Raw genomic sequence first — 18,338 nt, 5'->3', positions numbered from 1 at the left:
TACTAACATAACATCACGTCATTCAAATCCATCTTTTTTAAGTGGACCCTCTCGTACCAGGTCTCGATTTATAGTTTATTGTTCGTGTTGTATGCTCTCTAGAATTAGATCGGTCTTTTGTCCTTAGTGAATTTGGAGGTTATTTTTCCCATTAAACACCGATTGGCATTAATTACATGAATTTTGTATGTTCTCCTGAAAATGAGCTTTTTACAACTCCCTACAAATAGAGCAATTAGCCAATCAGCCCAGTTGCAACTCTCCATCAACTTCAAATACAGTCTTTAATTAGGCCGCGATGCGAGCAGGATGTGTTTATTGCTACATTGAAAGGATGGAAAACAAACACAGTGAGCAAAGTCAGACCGATGAGTCATACACTTGATATAGAAATGACATCCATGTGTCAGTGGCATCATCGGCACTTGTGTTTTTTTCCTGCAGCGGATTGGGTTACATCCTGGGCACCAGCGCCAAGGTAGCTGCAGGAGACTGGCACTGGGCATTGAGGGTAAGGCCATCAACTGCTGCATTATACACACAAACAAACCCACACAAGGACGGATTTAGTGCCCCTCCTGCGGGGCTGTGGTTGGGGCCGGCGTGGATCCGGGTTCAGAGGGGTCAAAAACACAGTGAGGGCACACAAGACTGGACGTTGTGAGGAAGTGACAGGGCAAACCGCGCTAAAGGCAAAATAAGTCACTCACGCGTTGACGTCAACTCCGATCCTTCAGAAAAGTTTGCAAAATAGAATTCGAAAGATTTAAAATGGCATCTATGCTACAAATTCTCACAGGGTAAACAAACTTGTAAATGTAAAACATTTTAAGGAGGAGGAGGGGCTAATAGAAATTACATTATAACAACTTCTTTAAAAAATACAGACTGTCCAAATATAAGTTCTGTGGGAATGACAGTGTAAAGGTGTCAAAGTCAAGGCCCGCGGGCCAGATACGGCCCGCCACATCATTTTATGTGGCCGGCGAAGACAAATTGTGCATCGAATTCGTGTGTCATTACTAGAATTGCAAATTGTCTTCGCTTATAATATATATATATTTTTTAAATATTTGACCAGTTTTTACTCGTCTGATTTGAAAACGAGTTATTTGTCAGTTTTGAAGCTTTTACTGTATATAATATGAGGTGCTGATACATTTATTTGGGTTGACAGTCATAATGGCCTTCCGAAAGAAGCTATGACTACAATGCGGCCCGCCAAAAAAACGAGTTTGACACCCCTGGTGTAAACATTAACTCTTTTTTTTTACTTCACCTCAACTCAAAAGGGAAACAAACTGGTTAAATGTGAAACAGGATTCCCTAGGTGAGGCTGACTTTGGAGGTCATTTTTTAAAAAAAGTCCAAACAATGTAAGGACGTGACTCCTCTAACGAAGCAACTGACATTTAATGGCGGAAAAGAAACATTCCTTCGACGGGTCACAAAGGATTTCTTTGGATTCCTGGACATGACAGGTAGTTTGCTGGCTTCAGGGGAGGGAAACAGGACGTCAATACTAACCGGTCTTGGTGGAACGTTAAAAACATAACAATAAAGAGGGCAGTTTGTTCCACTGTGGCCACACTGACATTCTAAAACAACAATTCAAAAGCCAATTAGTCAGTGGCTCGGCATGTGGGAGGAAAACAAATATGAAGGCATGAAACAACGGCGCTATCCTGCTGTCGGTAGAAAATGACTCGACAGAGCTTCCGCTTGTTTTTGCCCGCCGTGTTCCTGCGACCTTCCTTGTTTGGCTAAATGATGGTCGGCAACAAGGAGGGCGGGGGGAGGGTACTCGCTCGTACGTGGGATTGCCAGCCATCTATACGTACAGGAAATGTGGAACGGGCCCTTTGGGATTCAAGGTTTTGCTGCGCCTTGCTGAATAAGAATTTTTGAATTCATACAGCAGAATTTAGCAGCAAATAAATTAAATATAAAATTGATGAAATCCTGATAGTAAAGAGCTTAGTCCATAAGGATATCTCATATAAAATCCCCCTCATTAATATTCATACTGCAGTGAAAATTGCAGATATGACAAGACGCAAAGAAGGAAATGATCAGTAATCCTCGCACCTCCGAGATGGGAAAAAAAACAAAGCATTTTCACGTCACACAATTTATGCCTAGAAAGCCGTTTCATGAGCTACTTATGTGATATAAACAATATTTGCTCCGGAAGATTAAATTGCTTTTGCATCAGTCGAGTAAATCTCGCCCGCGCATCTGCTTCATAATTGATGAATACAACTGCAAACTATGCTATATTATACATGTGGAGCGTAAGTAAAAATCCATTGTATTATTCAGTATACAAGCATTGTATCTTATTGTAGTGTAAATAAAATAGGAAGAAAAATACAGTCGCCGGGAAAAATAAATAAAAGATTTTACATGTTAAATGGCTACGTTTGAATTTGAATTAACACAGAATGACAACATAATTTACAATTATTTGTGTTTTTATGCACGCCGATCGTATTATGAATCGGCCTCTCATCCGCAATAATAGCTTGATCGTAACGGGCTCAATCCGATTAGAATATTCCCAGTTGGGTGTGTCAAGAATCATTTTTATTCTGATCAGGCTTTCAATGTAGCCATGTAAACGTCGCCAAACACACAGACAGAACTAAGAGAGAAAAGCAGCGTGTGTTCAAAGTTAGGATGTCAAGCGTATCGGCAAACACAGCGAGCATCCATTCAGCTTTTAAACACACCATTCCTTGTCCTGGAACCATCCTGCCTTCACTATGCATCCCGCGAGGCCTTATACAAGTGTTCCCATAGGTGTCTCCGGTTTTGGGGATGACTGCAGCAACCCTGATCCTGCTCTTTGTGCCTGAGCCAAAGCGAGGAAGTGCCGACCAGATGGGAGGACGAATCAAAACCCAAACGTCGTGGTTGTGTGACATGAAGGCGCTGGCTAAGAAGTAAGATGACTCGGATCTCCTGTTTTAAATGAAAATATCTGTTTTTTGCAATACAGAAGCTGTTAGAAATGTCAACAGCAGACACACACAGTGAGTCTTTGTCAATCACTTGCCGCCACTCAGCAACACTGCTTGACTGTGAGTGAAGGCCGCTCAGCCTCTCGCTCGCTCGGGATGTGGGCACTTTTGTCATGGCTTGACCTTTGCTGGTGCACATTTCTTAAAATAGCTTTTTCCAAGACATAAAGTTGACTTTGCCATGGGGGTTTATTGCAGGTGAAGCACCTTATTCTTGATCGGAGCAAGAGTTTAAGTGTTGGCTGACACAATCTTCGATTCAGTAACTCTGGAAGGTGTTTTTAATAGCATGTTATTTTTGCCTCCAACATTAAACTGTCAAGTGGAGTTGCGTTTCATTTTATTACTACTTAACATAGACACTTATTAAACCTAAAAAAACCATTCGTCAAAATTTACTCTCTAATACCGTATTTTCTCGGCTATAAGGCGCACCGGACTATAAGGCGCACCATTAATGCATCATATCAGATTTTCAATCCAAATCAAATCATTCTCCATTTTATCTTTTTTATTTCAACTTCACACGCAACAAATTACTTTATAATCACAAAATAACGATCCATAGTCTTTTTGATTCATGATTCATAGTCTTCAGCGGGCCACTTATGATTGATTTCATGACACAATGCTTCGGGCTGGTTTAAATTTAGGAATTTGGTCCACATATAAGGCGCACCGGACTATAAGGCGCACTGTCGGTTTTTAGGTGCGCCTTATAGTCCGGAAAATACGGTAATTTGGATCTAACACGCTGTTTTCATAGACACTAAAAATACTGACCTGTCTCTTTCTGTGTTTTTTTTTTTTTTTTAAATGTCCAGTCGGAGCTACGTGTTCTCATCCTTGGCGTCTGCCGCCGTTTCCTTTGCTACGGGCGTGTTTGGGATTTGGATTCCCATCTACCTTGCCAGAGCTCAGGTGGTGCAGAAGACCGCGACTGCGGAACCGTGCGACAAAGAAATCTGCAGCAGCACCGAGAGGTAAAAGACAAAAAATGAAATGTTCCTGAGCAGAATCAATAATCCCTTTTCTTCTTCTGTCAACCAGTCTCATCTTTGGGGCAATCACGTGCATCACAGGCCTGTTGGGCGTGCTCATTGGGGCCGCCACCACGCGTCTATGTCGGAAGAAGACGGAGCGGGCCGACCCCTTGGTGTGCGCCGTCAGCATGCTGGGCTCGGCCATCTTCATCTGCCTTATTTTTGTGGTGGCGAAGAAGAACATCATAGGAGCTTACGTAAGAGTCTCGTGCGACGTACGGGGAAAGAAAATGGTTGCTTGTATTAGGATCGCAAGATAAATATTCATATTTTAGTACAATTGGCAATTAAAAGTGGAACTCTTGTCACACAAAAAAAATAGTTGATGGCAGAGAACGGACCAAACGTTTTGCGTCTTAAAGCCTAAAGACAGAATTTGCACGTCAGAAAGGGTGAAGCTCGCATGAAACAATGAACAGGCCAGACTTATTTCTCAAGCTTATCAGACACAAAGAAACAGGAAATTATTTTCAACACTTTGCTGGCTAATAATGCTAGAAAGACGTTTGTCCACGTCTCCATCTCTCTGTGTGCGGTACAAGCAAAAGGGGTATTTCCTCAACGGGATGTCGACGTCAACACTCTTTAAATACGCCACACAAAAGCGGCGGCTCGTATAGATCTGTTACAAGCAAATCCCAATGGGGGTTGTTTTTAAAAAAAAAAATAGAAATTGCGGCTTCTACCGCACCTTTCATGTACATATAACCACAACAAGCTATTCAAAGTTTACTACCACACCCCAAAAAAACATCAAGTAGCATCTCGTAGCTGGACCCAAACTATGGAAAAAAATATATATATATATATAAAAATAATACATATAGGCATATAATCTTTCTGGTCCGTGCAGTTTTTCGTCTCGTCGGAATCAAACCGAAGAGCGTACGATTGAGCCAAATCTTAATGACATGTTTTTCAACCGCAGCAAGGCAAGCAGTTGTATTCGGCAATGCATGCCCACACACAGCAGCAGCTATAATGTTCAAATCTTCTTTGTGGCTTTGTGTCTCGTAACCACACGATGGAAACCGGTCGGTCGGCGCTATATCATCCTAAATCTTGTTGTCTTTATTTAGGTCTGCATCTTCATAGGAGAGACGCTGCTCTTTCTGAACTGGGCCATAACAGCCGACATTTTAATGGTGAGTATTCCTAACCTATACTTATCCTCGGCGTCTCCGGGAATTCTGTTATTTTACCAATTTAATTACAAATACGCATGTTGTATTTTCAGTCGTGAAAGCTGATGAGATGTCCGCACGAACACGGCTTCTTTTTTCAAATCTATTTTTCATCCTCACTCAAACTTGACTTTTCTTAGCAGTTATGTCACTTAGCGGGGTGATGACAAACGATGTGCACCAAAGGAGCAAAATCCATTTTTCCAATTGGTTTCTTGTGACCTTCTCTTTGCAGTATGTGGTTATTCCCACACGGAGAGCAACGGCGGTGGCCTTCCAGAGCTTCACCTCTCACCTACTGGGTGATGCAGGAAGTCCGTACCTAATAGGCCTGGTAAGTCAAATTAGAAATTGAAGCCAGTGCTAAATGAGGCTCGGGAGTTTTGTTCCACTCAACTCAGAGACGTTTTGTTATTCCAAGGAAATTTCAGAGGTCAAAGAGGTGACCAAAACCAAAGTTGATCCTATCTAACTCCACCAGGAAGAACGCTGGAGATGTTTTCATGACAAAACACAAAACCATGAGTCACCCACCGCTAATGTTGCAGTGACATTAAGGATATCAAAGTCCACTTTGTTTATCAACTTCCTGACGGATGTACACGGCGTATTGTGAAATTGTATGGAATGTTCAAAAGGGGCTCGGTCAGGAAGTCTGACTGATTCTTAACCACAGCTGTCGAGCCGTTGTGGCGCTCCCCTTTTCATTCCTTTTCTTGATGCGGAACAAAAAAGAATGAAGCCACTACTGACGAGCTTGTCAAAAGACAAAAGTCACTCGAATGCCAGGAATAGAATCAAAATGATGGCTCGCTCGAAACTGAAGAAAAGCCCCGCTCGCACGTTTCAACCATTTTAAACATCAGCAGCTACTGTGGGAAACTACCGTATTTTCCGTACCATAAGGCGCATCTAAAAACCTCAAATTTTCTCAAAAGCCTTATAATCAGGTGCGCCTTATATATGGACCAATATTGAGCCACTACAGCAGGCGTGTCCAAAGTCCGGCCCGTGGGCCAAATGTATATATCTTATATATGGACAAAGTTTTAAAATGGGCCATTCATTGAAGGTGCGCCTTATAATCCGGTACGCCTTATAGTGCGGAAAATACGGTACAGAAATTTAACTTGCGATCACTTGAGTTAGCAGAAACGATTCTTCTTAACCTAAACTGTGTCTCAGCACTCTCAACCAAAGTTTTCCATCTGGCCTGGGCAGTCCCAGGGTTTCACAGTGCCGACCAAGAGGAGCCGCAATGCTCCAAGTGCGTCACTGCTCACTGCCTCAGTTCCTAAAGTGAGCTTTCGCATACAAGTGCAATGCAGTCATAGTGACGCTTAGCCAGCACGGGCACATACAGTACACGGGAGAAGGTTGCAACTCAACAGCTTTTTGGATTTCTGCTCATCAAATTCGACCAATACATCTCTTAGCAGCTGCGAACATAAAAATCAGGGGTAACTTTTGACCTCCGAGTCTTTCACTCTCAGACAAGAAGCTCTTGTCCTTCCTTACGCCTCAGAATAATTAGCAGTCTATTTAAAGCAACGAGCCTCCCCGTGCCATTTGTCGCTGGCTTTGAGATATGAATGGAGCTACACTGAGGCCTGTTCTTCTCTTGGTGTTATTCTTTGACTGCAAATTATTCCCATGACATTACACTATATGGACAAACATTTATCACTCTCAGTTGAATTCTACTTTTTCATCGGAGTCAGACATTTTGGACTACTCGATTGTGTGGGAAATTCTTTTAAATCTATTCATATGAGCAACAGTGCAGACATGACTACTTTGCATATTTCAAATATCTGATTCTATCTCCTTTATGTGTTGCAGATCTCCGACAGCCTACGCGAGAGCTACACGACGTCGGCGCTATGGCGCTTCCTCAGTCTGGGCTACGCCCTCATGCTATGTCCCTTCATCATCGTCCTGGGGGGCATGTTCTTCCTGGCCACTGCGCTCTTCTTTCTGGATGACCGAGACAAGGCTCAGAATCAGTAAGTGGCTCACTCCTGGCAATGTTGGAATATGGGCTTAAATCGGCTTTGAGCATTTTAGTCACCATCTGAGTGGAAATCGAAATACGTGCTGGCTTATTTGTATCTATTTTTCTCTCCCAGTTGCTTTATATTTTTCCAACACCTTCTTTTGTGTTGTCACATTTTGTATCACACCGACATTCTCAGAAATGACTTCCTTCCTGTAAAAGTCGAGGGACATTTTTAGACAGGGTGGCTGTACGTCTGATGCCTGACATCTCGTATTTTTTTCTTTTTTTTTTTTTGGGGCCATTTGATAGTTCTTCCCACACCTCATGAACAGAAATGAGACATTTGCTATCGCTTAAGCGGAAAAAAAATCTATTAGCAATTCAAAGAGGTTGAAAAGTAACACTAGAGGGAAAGGTTTGGGAAGGGCTTGTGGGAATCTGTACGGTACTTTGAAATCTTGGAGCCAAGCTGTTAATCTGCCTCCCGAGTATTGTTAAATGTATGATTTTACAGAGGCCGTCGAACGGCTGTGATGTGTTTTTTGCGGGGCTCTGCTCCTGGAAAAAAAAGGCAACAAATGCAGAAAAATGACCCCCTAAAGTAAAGCACTAAAGTATTCATCTGTGGTCCAGTACTGCATTCTCTAAAGACAAAGACAATACATTTTTAGGTCTTATTAACCAAACAATCGTAACTCACTTCACAAATTTCTACAAGCCTTGTCAATGAAGAAAAAAAAAAATGTTGAGCAGCAGTTCTTACGTAACATTGGTCTCCTCAGGGAGCGAGAACAGTGACAACGTGTACGACTTTGTACAACGGGGCTTGTTCCACGCCTGGTATTTATAGATTACATTCACGCTATAAAGCCTCCGATGTATAAATTCCAACTGACTGTTTCCCCTTCTTTGAGTATTTATAAGAGCCAAACTCGCGTCTATTTCCAGCTCGGAGGAGAATTTCTTTATTTTTATTTCTAGACTGCTGCTGTCTTTTTTTGGCAACACCGTTTCTATAAATAGCACAGGCTCATTGCGTGACCCCCCGCATTTTGCCCAATCTACATTTACACTCGCTGATGTGATGAGTGAGCAGATGGTTCTCATCTGCCGTGCCAGGGCTGACCCCTTTTAGGGGGGGTGCAGGGAGTCTGCAGCAGATTTAGGAACAAATGCGTCCTGAGTTGATCTCACGTTTGATGCGACTGTACTTTGTAATTAGAAGAGTTGGCTTTTGTGATTGCCATGGCGACACCACTAATTTTGTGCTATTATATCGTGACGATGCAACCACATCACTTTTTTAGTAGGTTTGCATTTCATCTTGTTTTCTGGCATTTATATTCTTAAATGTCTCATCAGGTTGAGCCAGCTCTCTCGACCCTCGACTTCCGTCAAGATATGATCAGGTAATTGAATTTTTTTTTAATATTAACACCAGAGGGATCATATTTTGGTTCAGAGTGAGCAGGAATGCTTGACTTGAGCTACAGGGCATTGTCCTCGGCTGGGTTAGGCTCCAACTCCCCTTGACTCCGAAAAAAAAGATAAGCGGTAAAGAAAATGGATGGCTGGAAGAATACCAAACTGTCTGGCATGGAGTAGCATATTTCCTTTGACGTGAGGTTATCCAGACTTTTAATCCACGCGACTGATTGCTTACAGTAGCATTGTGCTGAAAGAGTGTCCAACATTCTTGGCGTGGTTATTTGACCTATAACTTAACATCTTATCAAGAGCCGTGCTTGCAGCCTTCCCCAGTTCCTGGCTTTTTTTTTTCTTTCTTTTTTTTTTTTTCTTTCTTTTTTTTTTTTTTATCAGATGTACGCACATGTTGCCCAGCTTGCTAATAATTAACTGAGGAGAAAAAAAAAAAAAAGGACAATAAAGGGCAATGCAAGCAGCCAAGTTTACACAGTAGAACAATGAGGAGCAAATGTAGTCGCCGACAAAGTACAAATAAGGATAAAGTCACATTTTAAAGGTTATCATATTCAAGCAACAATTCCAAAATGCCAGCTAATTGACTTTTGGATATTTTCCGATTTTTTTTTTTTTCACCTGTCCGTCGAAGGGATCATACAATTAGCATTTTTTGAAGAATTAATAAAATATTTTTGCAGAAAATGGGGAAAAAAATAAAAAATCCTAGCTCAATTAATATTCTTGGCAGGCGGATTGAGCCTGTCAAATGGGCCAGCCTGAAATCCCACAGCAGAACTTCACGCAGCTTGTGAAAGGAATCACATCTTGAAGTGAAACCCGCATTTGCTACCTGCTGTCCAAAATGAAGTGTTGATACAGGTGCGGGCCATTCATTGAGTCGAAACTAGAGAGGAAGACGCAGAGACGTGCGTCACACACTGTGCCAGTGATGAAATATTTGACCTCCTTTAACAGACACTTCCACTCGTGCCCAAGTGTGAAGGCAGGAACCGCTTTAATCGTGAGCTGCATCCTGTCAGTCTCAAAGCACTCAATCAACTTGATTGGACTTTATTCCCTGGCCAGCCTCCATTAGCTCAGGAAGAGGAAAGCTGTGAAGGGGGAAGGGCAGAGAAACCTGCCTTATAATGATGGAATCGTTACATCTATTTATAGCCCCAATATGTGTTTTCTATGAGAGTGTTACCGTATTTTCCGCACTATAAGGCGCACCTTCAATGAATGGCCCATTTGAAAACTTTGTACATATATAAGATATACACATTTGGCCCGCAGGCCGGACTTTGGACACGCCTGCTGTAGTGGCTCAATATTGGTCCATATATAAGGCGCACCTGATTATAAGGCGGCTTTTGAGAAAATTGGAGGTTTTTAGGTGTGCCTTATAGTGCGGAAAATACGGTACATTAAATTTCAACTTTACTACAAAAAAAGGAAAGCAGCAGCCCAGATCAAATCTTCAATCCAATCTGTTGCCTCAAAATAATTCAGTCAGGGAAACATGGCTTTTTTTTTCTGTGTGTACCAAAAGACCTTGAGGTTTTGTTCGCTCTGTTTAAATAGTAAGATGATTAAATGTCCCACTTGTATGGTGAATATGAGCAAGAGCAAAGCTGTGCCAAGATCCCAGCCGGGGGCACTAATCCCATTGTAGCAGCACTTGTCATTTGTGTATGGGGGCACTCAAGGCACCAATAAATCGACAATGGGGGTCACGCCATTTTTGTTCTCATCCAGTCTGGTCACGTCACAGCAAAGAGACCTTGAAAAAATATATATAATATTGTATTTTGCGGACTATAAGGCGCACCGGACTATAAGGTGCACCATTAATGCATCATGTCAGACTTTTAATCCAAATCAAATCATTCTCCATTTTATCATTTTTATTTCAACTTCAGACGCAACAAATTACTTTATATTCACAAAATAATGACCCATAGACTTTTTGATTCATGATTCATAGTCTTCAGCGGGCCAGTTATGATTGATTTCATGACACAATGCTTCGGGCCAGTTTAAATTTAGGAATTTGGTCCATATATAAGGCGCACTGGACTATAAGGTGCACTCTCAGCTTTTGAGAAGATTTTAGGTTTTTAGGTGCGCCTTATAGTCCGGAAAATACGGTAATATTCTTATGTTTGTTATGTATGTTTGTGTATGTGGTATCGTTGTTTGGGGGTGGGGGGAGTCATGAAATCATGCATTGGTATGGATGCAGGGAAAATATTTAGGTCACAGGCTGGTGCTAGCTGTATCCGGAAGGTTCTAACAGATGGCCTAAGAGCTTTGGACCTCAACATTAATTACATAGCCATGTTGAGGACATGCACTAACCACGCGATGTGTCTCCTCTCCTCCTTTCAGGTGACACCCAAGCGATGAAGCAGCAGCCAGGACCACAAAGCGGAGCTCAATCTCAAGCCCGTCCGTGCCCTCGTTGGACGGCCGGCATCCTCCGTTGCTGCTCCTCGTTTTAACTCTTACTTGAGCACGAGGGGAGGGAGCGTCTTGCCCCTCCTTGGAGACGCCTCCGAAATGGCAAGCTGGTGAGAAGACGCACAGCGGCGTGCCAACCTGACAACTGGTGTCCTCCTCACCTCTGCCCGAGAGGATCCACTGAACTTTTACTCCGAGGAGGAGGAGGAGGAGGAGGAGATGACCTCCGTGACATCTCTTGATGCCATACTACTGAATGCTGACCATGAACCTGCCCTGCCCTGTCTGTCTGTCTGTCTTTGCCTGTCTGTTGGCCGTCAATCTGCACCAAGTGCCATACATAGTGTCATTCCATTCCTTCCGACTTTGCACTGACCACCCTCATGACATCACCACCGACTACGTTCACATGCACGACTCAGCCGCTCAAACGGAAAGATAACACAAACCCGTTTTGTGGATTCCTGTAAACAGACCAAAGCCGCAAACTTCCGAAATACTGCAGGAAAACCTGCAAGTGCTCAAATGCAAAGGCGTGTTTACCTGCCACCATGGCGTCACAAACGAGGCCGTGCGTGTAAACATAGTCTTCATCCGAGAGCCAAAAATTTTACCGTGCATGGGTCAGTGAATCAGCCTTAAAGTGCTCCTGCCCGTAGAGCAAAGCAGCTGTTTCCACCGACTCTCCGATCCTTTTTAAGTTCGGAAATCACAACACGACGGGGATGCTTCTGATAATTCTATTTCACAATCTTTATTTTAATGTGAGGTCCGTTTTAAAAGTTGGAGGGTGCTGCCTGTTTCTGAGGGATCAACACGTTATAAGCTGGGTGGTTCAAAAAACTAAAAAAAACACTGGATTATATATTTTATAATTTATACTATGTATATATGGTTTTACCCTTATAAAAAAAAAAGAAATGACATATTATTGTGACTTGTATAAAGGGTTGTTTTGATGTACATGGGAAGCAATACTTTTTTTTTTTGTGGAAGCTTTTTAGGCAGTGTGGCCTTATCAGTGAGCTGGCTTTCTCACTCTCTGATGCTTTGGTTTTGAATTTCTGGAGCCAAAATGCCCTCACAGAAGCTCTTTTTAAAGACAGACTTTAAGTCCAGCCCACACTGGATAGAATAACATCTACCCTCTGTCTATATTTTAGCAATCTCATGCCTTGACCAGAAAAGAACCTTTGAAATGAGCTGCGGTTGCAGCCATTAGTTTATTGCTGGAGGAAATCGGAATCCCAGACAGGAAAAGGAAATGTTCCAACAGATAAGCGAGGATCCCTCCATTATAGTTTCAGAAATTCAGTTGAAGACAACATTTTCAATTCCAACCATGAGAAAAACAAATTTGATTGCATTCCGTTTAAAAGAAGTAAATGGATGCAATTTGCTGTACCCTTAAAGCCACTAATAAAAGTCCAAGTTTTGAAATAGATGCATGAAAGGGTGAAAGGAAAAGCACTTTTCAGGCTTGCAAGGAAATAGACGTGACAAGGATGAGTTGACCTTGGTGGAGGGAGGGATAAAAAAGTCCTTCTCGCACTGAGTATGTGTGTGGGGGGGGGGGGGGGGGGTCGCGACCTCGGCGACGGATGATTAGCTTTAGCTTCTCTCCATGTGGAGCTCACTGAATGTGCAACCTGATGCATTTCGAAACTTGCATCCTCTTAATAATCGACCGGTAAGCTTCTTACTGTCCTGAATTTTTATTATCACCAAATGTTTTAATGAATGATTTGAAATTTTATATATATATACATATATATATATATATGCGCAGCAATGGTAATATATTGTAAAGGGATGGCTTGGATGCAATGTATTTATTTGTTTAGCATAATGATGAAGGGAATTGTTAGGTTTGTGTAGATTACACTTTAATTCATGTCATTGATTTTGGTCTCCCTTTTCTATGTCACAGTAAGATTTTAATTGACTGAGGCTTATCTCATGCATTTTAAACACAGAAGGCTTCATTTTGTATTTTTTTTTTTTTAGGAACAACTGGTTGAACCATTTTGCACATTAACATTCAGGGATTTATTTCAACAATAGCGTAGCATCCATCTCTATCCCAGAGGTCATTTCATGATCACATCAAGGCATCGATCAAAAAGTGGATCGTGAATTGATTTGCCAAATTTAGTTTAGTATCAGTCCTTAAGTATGTCTCTGTATCTACTAAGTCAATGTTAACCATCACCTAGGTGATGTGTTGAGAATGCATTTTTTCTTGTCATACAAGAATCTTGTATATACATTAAAGAAACCTGCACTATTTCTGATGTTCAAGCAGAAAACAAGAAGGTTATTTTTATTTTCAGGCAGGCTTACCCGCGAGAAGTGTGAATTGATTTTATTCTAGAACTGAACTGTGATGCTCCCGCCATGGGTTGTTAAAAAAATGTACACATCTGTAATTCAAATAAACCTACAATATTTAATCACCTTACATTTTTGTCTATGTATTTATACAGCAAATCACACATTTTACAAGAAACATTTCAAAAACAAAACAATAAAATGGCTAGTAAAGAGATCAGCAGCACAGTTTGGACTTTAAAGTGCTTCAAATAAGATGACCAATTGACCCACAGCTTCCCTTCATTCAAGTAAAAATAGGCCATTTGTCATTGGCCTTGACCACACCCATAGCGTCACTGGACACTTTTGTTCTAATAAAAGCCATTAACAAAAAACCAAAAAAATTACAGATTTTTTTTTGTAACAAGGTTATTGCTTTTGTTTCTGGTAGTTATATAATAATAATATTATTATTATTATTATTCTCTCCACATTATAATTACATAATAATAATAATAATAATAATAATAATAATAATATTATGTAATTATAATGTGGAGAGAATAATTATAATAATAATAAATTTTATTTGTAAGGTGCCTTTCAAGGCACTCAAGGTCACCATACAGAGATGAAATTGCATACACAATTAAACATAAAAACAGTATAAAAGCATAAAAGTATAAAATTACAGATTTTTTTTTGTAACAAGGTTATTGCTTTTGTTTCTGGTAGTTATATAATAATAATATTATTATTATTATTATTCTCTCCACATTATAATTACATAATAATAATAATAATAATAATAATAATAATATGTAATTATAATGTGGAGAGAATAATTATAATAATAATACATTTTATTTGTAAGGTGCCTTTCAAGGCACTCAAGGTCACCATACAGAGATGAAATTGCATACACAATTAAACATAAAAACAGTATAAAAGCAAGGAAACCTCTATGACAATTACCGATTTTTTATTTATTTTTTACACATGCATTCAAATCAACTTGAAAGTGCTAAATTTAAGTAACTATTCTTTATATGTATATAAACCTACACATCTTTGTCAACTCACAAAGCTTTTTTTTTTTTTAATTGAAGCGCTACAATGCTACACTTAGTTCAGGAATGAACTAGTATATTGTTCAGGTGCAATGAAGCAGGGCTCAGAGAGGCCCTGTTTGTAAAATAAGTCGCCTGAGTGGTGTACAGACACACACACACACACACACTCTTGGCAGTCGTGTAAAAAAGAAGTGCAACTCTTTGGGTTGATCTTCATTACAGAGGACGGTGTAATTTAACGTAAATGCAAAAAGCACTAATGGATGCTCTATGACAGGTCTGCACAAACTCAGCGTAACTATATACTGCATTGGTGACAAAAGAAGACCCGGAGTCTTTTGGGGTCTTTCATTAGACGCCGCTGCATTTGAAATGTGTCGGCTTGAAAAGAGAGGATGATTACATAGCAGCCACAGGAAACTCCAAGTGGAGAGAATCAGTGTTTGGTTGGTGGATGACCCACACCAAGCCACACCCTTTCCCACAGATATGCAGGCAAATATGCACCCTAAAGTCAGGCCCTGGGATCTCAAACATGGGCAGGAAACACTGGGGCGTAGACAGGAAAAGCCCGGCCATTCTCGGGAGCGCTGGAATTTCCATTTACACATCGTCACTTGAACTGGCAATTTAGCGGAAGGCCAAGTGAGGCGGGAACGTCCCTGCCTCGCAATGTCAAGTTTCGGGTTCAAAGGCAATGTTGTTTGGGCCAACCCTTGGAAAAAGAATCATTAACGCTTAAGGACACTTAAGGAGCTCATGAGGAGCTGTTTGATTTGAGATAGGACCTGTCATCATTTCTGAGAGTCCTTAAATTAATCCTCATAATCCTCATATGCAAATGCTTTCAAACTCTCGATTTCACAGGGGCCACATGAATGAGCAAATATCAGTTTCTTAAAAAAAGCTGACATGACAACTTGTCAGATATTTCCGAATCATCTGCTCTCGACAATCACACTTGTACTGTGAATGTCTCACCTTGCTTTCGCCATACCCGTCTACTGCTCTGGCCTGAAAGCCAATCACCTCATTCTTCAGTTTTTACCCTAATGATGCCTTTTTTATACCACAATTTTAATATGCAATATAAATTTAAAAAAAGAAACAGCATTAAATGAGTAAGATCTACATACCTTGACATTGATGAGGTGCTCAATCTATGAACATGGAGATGGTTGGAGTGGAATCAGTCAGTTTTTTTCCTTTCTTTGTTTTTTCTAATGGGATCTGGCCGGTAAAACCTCGTAAGCCCTTAATCGCCTCTCTATTCCTCAAAACTTTGAATTCTGCATTTTCTTCTCGCCACTTTTCTCTTCTGCTTGTTTATTCTCATGGAGTGCAGCAACAACAACGGCAATCATCGCCGACTTTGACCTAGAACTGGGTCAAAGCTTTCCCGACATTTTGTGTTGAAAACTGTTGAGTACTGAGGCGATTGACTTCCGAGGGTTCCACCATACAAAACAAACTGAAAAGACAATGAGGAGCACCTGGACAAGTCACGAATGGCCGAGGAAGCCGATTGGTGGAAACGAGGGGCGGGACTAACTGGAACAGGTACAAACAGAAAGACATCAAATAAAAGAAACCACAAAAAAACTAAATTTAGGAACTGAAAAGTTTAGGCTGGGAAAACAATTTAACAATTACCAAAATCAGAACATTATATTATTTAATTAATCCTATTTTCTTTTATTATGTTTTTGTAAAATCCAACACATGAAATAAGCTTCAGATGTCAGCATGTGCATTAATGCAAGATTCCACATACGTTAACGGAGCTGACACACGTTCCGAAGGGGCAATATCGTTGAGGGCAAAAAGGCAGGCAAAGACAAGAATGGCTAGTGATAGTTAGGCCCGTGGTCCTAGTTGCAAAAGACTTCACCCCTCACCTGCCCTCGAGCTTGTCGGGAGGGCTCACGCTGATCTCTCATCATGCTCGTCAGTACGGCCTTCATTTCATACTGTGCTATTTCATTTCCACGCTTACCAACAAGGTTGTCAATCTCCGTAACAAGTCACAGCGGGTTCAACATCTGAATCGCGACGGCTCGTTTTCTGAATTAAGCATGAGCACTTTTTGCTCGACTTGGCAAACAGCGAATGATGTCGGCTGGCATTTGTTTCCAACTTTAGCTCTCGTGCTTCCATATTTAGAACCGATGTTTCCTTCGCAGCATTCACTGATTTAGAAAAAAATAAATAATCCGGGGTTATTTATAAATGGGCCCATGGCTGTATGCATGGCAGCATCTGCATTCGTGCATTTCACACGTGAGCGAGATGGAAGCTTTGTGAATGACTGAGGTCATGAATGGTAAGAACTTTGCATGAATGGAAGAAGAGACACAAATACCTCCTTTTAAATTATTTTCCATAATAACGGAATCAAACTTTATTTATGTTGCAGTTTTCATACCAAAAAAAATGTGGCATTCTGCCGTTTCACATATGGAATCAAGAGAAATGAGATTTATTTGGAGTTCCAAAGTCAGGATATGAGCTCAGACGTCTCACCATTCATGAGCGCCACATTCCACTCGCTCATTTATTCTCATTTAAGGAACATGACATTGAAAATGAAAATATGGCAAGAGGGATATAATAATAAACTCGTGATATGGGAACTATATGTTAAAAGTAGGCCGATACCCAAGTATTGAATGCTTCCATTCATGTCGGATTTAATAGAAGTCATTTTAAGTTAACGATGTGTCTTTTAGGAAGTCCGCCTCTGCGTTTCGGAGGAGAATGAAATGTCATTTTAAATTACAGACAGGTTTAAAATAACAAAAAGTCAAGTGTGAACTGGGTGCCAGGCTGTTCCCAGGCTCACTTGGCCTTCTAGATCTAACTTCACAGAAAATGTAATCACTAGTTTTAATCCCACACTAACCACACTACATCTGCTGGAATGAATTCAATTTTAAAGTGCATCCCAAATTATTCATACACTTTGCCACAATCTGAGTTCATGTGAATTCGAACTGGAAATGACATAAGAAAATGATGAAAGGTTGTAAAATGTTGTCAGAGTTATGAGTGAAAAGTATTTATTTTTTTTCATTTTAAAAACTTCTTAAGGGTCATAGTAGCTTTCATTATATTGCATATTCTGTATTCCGAGCAAAAACATGCAAATATAACTTAATTTAAATTCGATGACAATTCATCAATGAATAAAGATTATTTCTCCAACCTGCTTGTCCTCGTGTCACATATGAGGTGGATGGAGTCCAGCAAAAATTGGTCGAGAGGCAGAATGCACCCAAGATGTTGCAGAGGCCAGCCTGTGGTGCAGAAAAAGCTCTCCCAAATGTGTTCAGTAGGCAAAGTGCCACCGTGTGTTAGCATGCTGTGCATGCCTTGTGGCCTGCAGACACTGACACAAAGAGATGCTAACAAACATGCTCCAGTTTTAAACGATGACAGTGATGCTATATATATATTAAAAAAAAAATAGACAGCACCTATAGTGATGTGTGAAATTCAGGTACATACATTTACTCACATGAGAATGAAACAATATCACCATGGTGTGACTATGTGATTGATTGCAACTACTCAACAGGTTTAACATTTATGATTGATTGATTGACCGTTTACTGAGCCGACCTAACACCACTGAATGCAGAAAGAACAAAAAGTGTTGATTTTATTATACACACACACATACACACACATTTCCCTTCATTAGACAAGCAGTCAATCCCTCAACTGGGCCAAGTGGTGCAGGCTGTGTAGCCAATAGCAGCCTTGTGGGACCAAGTGGGATTTATGGGACATAAACAGCACACCAAGCACTAAAC

General features: G+C 40.8%; 1 protein-coding gene across 2 annotated transcripts in view; it reads left to right on the top strand.

Annotated features, from left to right (window-relative positions):
- Positions 1-13,598, top strand: part of spns2 (SPNS lysolipid transporter 2, sphingosine-1-phosphate) — a 34,618-nt gene extending 21,020 nt beyond the window's left edge. For both annotated transcript variants that reach the window (XM_061299735.1, XM_061299736.1), the window contains 9 exons: positions 445-511; positions 2,803-2,945; positions 3,848-4,006; positions 4,074-4,263; positions 5,146-5,211; positions 5,486-5,584; positions 7,093-7,256; positions 8,612-8,658; positions 11,066-13,598. In XM_061299735.1, coding sequence (XP_061155719.1) covers positions 445-511; positions 2,803-2,945; positions 3,848-4,006; positions 4,074-4,263; positions 5,146-5,211; positions 5,486-5,584; positions 7,093-7,256; positions 8,612-8,654 — 931 coding nt within the window. In that variant the 3' untranslated portion in view covers positions 8,655-8,658; positions 11,066-13,598. The remainder of the gene's footprint in view (positions 1-444; positions 512-2,802; positions 2,946-3,847; positions 4,007-4,073; positions 4,264-5,145; positions 5,212-5,485; positions 5,585-7,092; positions 7,257-8,611; positions 8,659-11,065) is intronic.
- The last annotated feature ends 4,740 nt before the right edge of the window (positions 13,599-18,338 follow it).

The sequence above is a fragment of the Syngnathus typhle genome, linkage group LG15, assembly GCF_033458585.1.
Source record: "Syngnathus typhle isolate RoL2023-S1 ecotype Sweden linkage group LG15, RoL_Styp_1.0, whole genome shotgun sequence".
In the NCBI taxonomy this organism is placed as follows: Eukaryota; Metazoa; Chordata; class Actinopteri; order Syngnathiformes; family Syngnathidae; genus Syngnathus; species Syngnathus typhle.
This window is presented reverse-complemented; position numbering and strand designations above follow the sequence as displayed.